General features: G+C 31.6%; 1 protein-coding gene across 1 annotated transcript in view; it reads right to left on the reverse strand.

The window, feature by feature from the left end:
• The window catches only part of LOC106690510 (GTP-binding protein REM 1), a gene marked incomplete at its 5' end in the record, with an annotated part of 60,328 nt that overhangs the window by 8,202 nt on the left and 44,409 nt on the right, over positions 1–7,717 (reverse strand). The window contains 1 exon segment of the mRNA XM_014435949.2: positions 5,780–5,966. Within this exon segment, the coding sequence (XP_014291435.1) occupies positions 5,780–5,966 (187 nt within the window).

Here is a 7,717-nt window from a genome sequence, read left to right on the forward strand (position 1 = left end):
TATTTTATCTTAACTTAGTTTCATTTTGTATCTTTTTAGCCCTGATGAAGCCCTACAAAGTGGGGCGAAACGTTGGAAAATAAAATAGTTGTAAACTATTTTCGTTTCACTTGTGACCGCAACCCTGACCATCTTCCTATATATCAATTTTTACGGTCAACTACATATACATAAATAACTAAAAATATTTGAACAATTAATTCTTTTGGCTTATTATTATTACCTAATGTTTAATGTAAATTAAAATTAAATGTTGTTTTTAATAAGTAGATTAGAACCCAACTCTCTGCCATGCATACCAATATGTCCCTGGATTAGTACGTTTGAATTCTATATTTTACAAGAAAAAGCACACCATTAGGTCTGCTATGCATTGAGTATATTGGATTGAAGGACTCTAATTAAATATGCTTATTTAACCTAAATATTAATATTTAGTCATTATCGACTTTCAAAAGGGCAGAACTACATGTTCCTGGCATGGGACCAAAAGGCAGGTACAAATCTCCTTAAGTCTAAGTAACATAGTAGTTAAATCCTAATTAAACATTATTAAGTGTGGGCCTCAGGGAAGTAATCTGGCAGAGCAACATCGAAGGTGGCTGAACAAATAATGTCTCTGCATTGGTACAAGGGTTCTAAGAAGGGTCCAGTTCTTAGAATATATAGTTCAGACTTAAGATAGGCATGAAGTTAAAAATGGGAGATCAAAGTGACCTGGAGATCTGGACACCAAAAGATCCTGGATTGATTTCTAGGGGCTAGTCTCATCTCCTCCTGCAAAATATGACCAGCCAGTGAAATGGCTTGGAAAAAATTCAAAAAGTAAAGGAAAAGAGACAAAGGATAAGGTTAGAAAACAAGGACTTCCAGTGCATGTCTAGGAGAGGATTCAAAGGTAGCAGATCAGAGAGAGTACAATCCAGAAAGAAGTGAAGACATCCGCAGCAGTGTACCATTTGGACGAGGCCGATGAAGAGGAACTAAGCTGAGAGGGTTGGAGATAATGGAGCAGAAGCCCACTTGTAACACATCTTGGATAGGTTATAGTGATAATAGCATGTAGTAATTTTGAATGACAACTTAATTTAATGGTTTTATCTGGTAAATAACAAAGTAGCCCTAGAATCCTCAATTCAATTTCATATATAATTCAATATTAATATTCCAGATTTCGATGCCAAATGGTTTATTTAGTTTTCCTAATGCAACAGGAATTAGGTAAAGTTCAGGAAGGCTAGTCCGAACATGGGTTGTTTTAATAAAATAAACAAGGAGATATTTGTACTATTGGTCGTTAAAGCCTCGGTAAATAGGATCGAACCACAAATGGAGTGTGTACTAATTGTCAAGGGTGAGAAGCGTAGTCGTCTGAAGCGTCGATGGTAAGCTTCAAGCAGTGTTCCATTAAAAATAGGTTGAAATTTGGCTACATCTGGAAGTGTAAAATAAATTTCTGTTAACGAATTACCATGAAAAAATGTTTGAAAAAGTTAACTACTCTCTGCGGGTTCATTCGCCTAATATGGCAGATTTTTCAAAATGACTTCCGTATAGTTTTAGGTTTATTGCCAATAACTTCTAAAGTATTACAAGTATTTGAAATATCATTTTGAAACACTTAATAGTGCATTTGACGAGCTTCAATTTAAGTCCTAATAGTTTATGGATTTATGTTCAATAAGACCTGAGATACAGTTTTCCAAAACCAGTATTGTTTTTTCAAAACACAAGATATTTGCGAATTTATTGAGGCAATTATGGTGAAAACTACTGTTACTACTTAGGAAAATAATAATTATAAACTACTTTATGGGACTTTCAATGATCTTCGAATTGAGCACAAATAGAACTCTTTACGTTAAATATTAACAACAAGAAATCAAGATTTTGTGAATATATTTTGGCAAATGTCATGGAAACTGCTACTCTTACGGAAATGTTCATTATAAACTATTTTATTATGTATTTAACAAACTTCAAATTGAGTCATGATAAACAACTAAACGTCAAATAGTTTCTGATGTACGAGTATCTAACTTTTTTTTAAGATATACTGGAAGATTATTGATTGACCGTGTGTAAAGATGAAAGGAATATGGTCCGGGTGCGGTCAAAAAAACTCAAATAGTAGAAATATACTATTTTAATGAGCCAACGCTTCGCCCCACGTTGCAGGGCTTCTTCAGGGCTAAAAAAGATACAAACACATAGTTACATAAGGAAAACAAAAACATAAGTGTAAAATAACAGGGGTATAAAATGTAAAAAAGTAAGATATAATAAGAAAAATTAAAGTTAGAATTTATAGAATCTACCTTTAATTTTTCTTATTATATCTTACTTTTTTACATTTTATACCCCTGTTATTTTACACTTATGTTTTTGTTTTCCTTATGTAACTATGTGTTTGTATCTTTTTTAGCCCTGAAGAAGCCCTGCAACGTGGGGTGAAACGTTGGCTCATTAAAATAGTATATTTCTACTATTTGAGTTTTTTTGACCGCACCCGGACCATATTCCTTTCATTTTTTTTAAGATGTGTCTCATTTTGAATTTATGTTGCAAAATGACAAAATCGTGTAAAAATATTTATAAATTCGCTGTAGGAATGTACGTAAGATTAATCGTATTTCACTAGTATGATAATATGATAATTAATTAATAATCAACATGCTTAAAAAAAAAATATTGGTGTTTGAATATAACTCGGAAAATATTTAACGTATAGAGATCTATTTGAAGTAAAGGGCTCAATTTGGAGCTCGTTAAATATATCATATTTTGTTTATGTTTCATATTTTTTGTTATTGTTTATAGTAATTATTTTAGTAGGAATAGTAGTTTTCATAAAATTAGCAAAAATATATTTACAAAATGCTTTTTTAAAATAAATAATAATTGAGATCACATTTACTGAATGTACAGTTATTAATTTCAATAAAGCTTAAAAAAATATTAGTGTATGAAAAGTTATATCTCGGAAAATACTGAACATTCTATTAGAGCTCAAATATTAGAAAATTGTTCATTAATTTTTAAAATGCTCCAGATAGTTTTTGAACATAAAATAAAAAAATGAGCGAAAATTTCAGTTTTTTTTTTTTTGAGAGTGAGAGAAATGCACCATGCATTGTCTTGCAAACGTGGACAAAAATTAATCATGACAAAACTATATCTAAAACTGTTATGGATACAATGTTTATTGGTTGTTGTTTCATTAATTAACAAACATTCTATCCATGACAATTTTAGCTATAGTTTTATCACAAATAATTTGTCCACAGCACTACCGCTTCTGTAAAGACACGTTTGTGAAATGCAGCTAGTAGGAAGAAAGAAAATATAAATGCAATCAAAATAAAAAAATAGAAAATGCATCTGTAAATGTCTCTTGATATTGACTATTTACAACTCCGCCAAGAACTATGTTTTTTAGGCTGTTGAGTAAAAATTAAAATATAAAATGTATTGGAGTCACTGGATTATCCAGAGTGGTTAACTAAAAAAAAAACTATCGTTGGACTATGTGTTTGCAAAAATACTGGCTGTGTAATAGGGCCATTAAGAGCTGAGAGTAATGCGTAGATTAAAACTATAAAATAGAGTTAAAAAGTTTATGTACATATTAAAACTAAAAATAGAACATTGTAAAAGAATACTTCTGTTTTTTAACTTAAAAAAAACAAAACAAATGCACTACTATCCTAGGATTCTATATTGCCTGGACTCTGGTCTCATTTTTTCCTGTGCTAATAACTTCACATTCTTTAATATTTGCAAACAACAGTATTGATGAAGTTAGGTTTGCAATGTATTGGACATTGCCTATTAAAAACATAGGTAGACACTATTAATAATAAACGATAGAGGTTACTATAAATAAATATTACCGTAGAATAGTTTGAGTTGCATTCTAAAACCATCAGAGTCAATTTTCCAGTTTATTATATTAATTTTATCTTTCAAGGTAGTTGCTAAAAATAGTTACTACTATTTAATTGCTAGAGAGTTTAAATTAATTATATGACACGACCAACTTCATCTAACAAAATATTCTCTCCATATTTTAATACTAAGTAAAAAAATACCTCATAAAACATTCGATTTGTTGTAAAATGTCGCTGTTGAAGGTAAGGAACGAGTTTTTAGTAGCTCGGTAAGATGACATGTGAGTATTTTAATATTTCGCATTTATGTTTTTAAGAATTTTATTAAAATTTATTTCTTGACATTTGCTACTGTATTTACATAAAAATACATTTAGTAAATTTGATATTAGATGATAATGATATAATTGAGGTTTGTTGAGAAACTAACCATTGGTAGCATTCAAATAACATTTCTACATTAAAGGTCTCCATTTTCTTTTCAGGTGCCTTGGAGAATTTTTCCGGAATAGAACAGGAAGCAAGGCTAAAAACTAATGGGTTTAGGTTATTAGGGAGTTTATAATGTAAGGACTGAAGTCTGGTTCGGGCTTGATCAGTTGTATATGGAACATTACGGTCTTCATTCAATAAGTCTGGCTGATTTTATTTGTGACAAAGAAGCATTGAGGATTTTATGAAGGATTTTGAGGCATTCGGTAGGTTAATGACGAAGGCTAAAGGTGATTTAACGGGATTTATTTTAACCCTTCATTTTCGACACCATATTTTAAGAGTTTTGTTATGGGTTGGGAGAGTTTGGAACGCAATTAAGGGGTTATTATTAACTGCGAGCAAACATGTGTCATCGGACTACGTGGTGATGATAGTGTGTAGCATATAATTATTTATTGTTACTTTAGCCGTGCGTCAACACTCTGGTGGCAAAAAGTAAACTAAAAGAGTTGGAAATTTGTAACAGATTAGCACCCTATCACAATATATGGACAAATTCAAAATTGATTCGCCGGATGCTGCCACTAATTGGGCTAAATTGGTTTCCGCAGTGAGGGAAGAAGGTTTTTGGATTTACGGATTTTCCCTGTATGAAAACATAAAAGTCGGCATTTTAATTTCCAAATAATATTTTTTTTTTTAATATGTTTTTCTTTGTTTTGAAATTCATACCTCTCGTTCAACAAACAACGTATATATTGGATTATTGAATAAAAAAAAAATAGTAGTAGGATTAAACAGACCAGTAACTATTGATACTTCCTTCTGACTTCATTTCAGATTATTAATTAGTTGAGATCTTTTATCCCACTTCTTTTTAGCCATTGGTAAGTATTGTCAGAGATCTTTATTAAATCCACGTCCATTATAAGTCTATTAGGATGGCAATAAGGTTTGCCGTGAAGTAAGGGGTATATTGTTTTAATATGGTCTAAAACTTGCAAGCGTGCGTGCTAAATCCTAGAATCATAGAAAGCATTTATGCTTAACGTGTGCACATTCCAGTTGTGTTCTTGGAGCACAACCGCTCAGGTGCAAGAATTTTTTAAAATAGCTAATTTAACGTGCAAAAGTTAATTTAATTTTTAATTGATGTATTGAAAAGAAATAAGTTGATCTTTATTTCCTAATTAAAAATGACGCAATTTAAAATTAGTCCATTTAATGTCATTTAGTTGTTTCAAAACTCGAGTTTTGAGGATTCCAGGAACTCATACATGACATGGAGCTTAGAAATTCTTACCCTCTTTCCTGCTTTATTCTTTCACATAACATCTATAGACGAATAAATAACGAAAAAGTCAACAAATATGAGCAATACTTCAAATACATAGTCTAGGGAAGCCGAGAATCCTATTTTTTTGTGTATCAACAACCTCACACTCTAGTGATACCTTGAGATGAGACCGCCCTGCTCCTCGCGAGGTCCACCTTGTTGGCGACCAGGATGGCCGTCTTGTACCTGGTAGCGGGCGAGTGCTGGAGCCTCCGCAACATCGACTCCGCCTTGTCGAAGGAAGCCTTGTCTATAACCGAGTACAGGATGAGGTAGGCGTCTGCTGGCAAAGGATCCTTCTCCATCTGTCAACATTAGCAACAAAATTTTGTACGTTTGTGAGATACAATAACATCTTTATTAAAACAATTACATTTTTATTTATTTATTTTTATTATTATTTATTAAATTATTCTGAAAATATCAACAAACGTCCGACCAGGGGTCCTGTACAATAAAATAACTTATTTATCTTTCTTATATCTTTTTTTTATTATTAGGTATAAATTTATTACTTTTTTTAAAGCAGATGACTCACGCTTTTGGCCTTTGAGGAGATGGAATTTATTCTGAACCTGCACATAGAGGCCTGGTACGAGGTTAAAACAGAACTCTTTTAATTGAATGACCCCAACATTTATAGCATTAATATCCCTCCACGATCCAATTATAAACCGTCAAGACCGAAAGAAAACTCTGTAACGTTATTTCAGCAAAATTTGTCTCACAAAGGCAACGAAATCGGATTATTCCATGTATACGAAAGAATAATTTTCTACCTTACAAGAAATGTAGGAAATCTAATTTATTAAAAAATAAACTAATTTAAAAGGATTATTTCATACACGAGGGAGATTTGTTTTTTAAGAGGAAATGTTGTTAGGGCTCCTGTTTCGAGTGTAATTTAATCTACTTAAGAGCACTAACGAAGTAAAATCTAATTTAATATTATTTGAGATAAGGAAAATGTTATAAACTATTGACTTGGAATCATATAATTTCAGTAGAGCATCTCATTAAAATGTAGCCGAACAGTTTCTATATTTTTATAATTAACAAGGATGTTTAACACGTTTAAATCACTGTATGATATCTGCTTGTTCGGAAAATCTATATATCACGAACTATTGAACAGCTCAATTAGAACTCGTATTGAAGCTACTGATTAATGTACTATAAAACGTAGTTGATAACGTTTATCTTCGTAGGGGCAACAGTTACTATGCTAGTCACCAAAATTAATTTATACAATAATGATTTTTCATTATTTGGGAACAAAATGTTCCTTATGCTAAATATTGAATATACAGAGCTCATATTTTAGAAAATTTACTCTACTTTTAATAATGTGCTATGACGTTTTCTAACTGTTGTGGGTAGTTTTAAGGATATGGAGCTCCAAATGAAAAATGAACGAAAATTTTAGGTTTTGCTGGAATAAAATAAAATTAAGGGGGCATGCACCTAAAATATTTCAATATTTACTTCTTATTGATCAAAAATTGGCAAGATAAACCTAGGACGAAAAATCAAGCGATACATATATAAGATAGTTTCACGGAAGTATTTATTTATTGAGTGAGAAATAAAAAAATAATACATTTATGTAAATAAAACTTTTAAATTAACATGCTGTTTTTAATTCTCTATTAAAAAAATAAATAATTATGAGAGATAGTTGACCGTGGATGATAAATGAGGAGAAGATGGTTGGGGGTGCGGTCAATGAAACACAAATCATACTTATTTGTGTTTCATTGACCGCACCCCCAACCATCTTCTCCTCATTTAAAAAATAAATAAAACTCAAACACTGTGGTAATGTCAAACTCTTTACAAATATAAAACATAAAGCAATAAATCCACACACACCTCTCCCAGGAGGTGTTCCAGAATAACCACATTTCTCAAATCACACGCAAATCCATAACTGTACTCAAACAATTCCTAAAATTCCGTAATTCCATTCCTCAGAACACTCGTCAGCTCCTAGTATCCTCTCTCGTCTTCCCCCACTTCTAACTACGGTTACTTGGTCTACGGAGGGCTATCTGCA

This window comes from Halyomorpha halys, unplaced genomic scaffold (assembly GCF_000696795.3).
Source record: "Halyomorpha halys isolate HHAL.00 unplaced genomic scaffold, Hhal_1.1 Scaffold1749.1, whole genome shotgun sequence".
Taxonomy (NCBI): domain Eukaryota; kingdom Metazoa; phylum Arthropoda; class Insecta; order Hemiptera; family Pentatomidae; genus Halyomorpha; species Halyomorpha halys.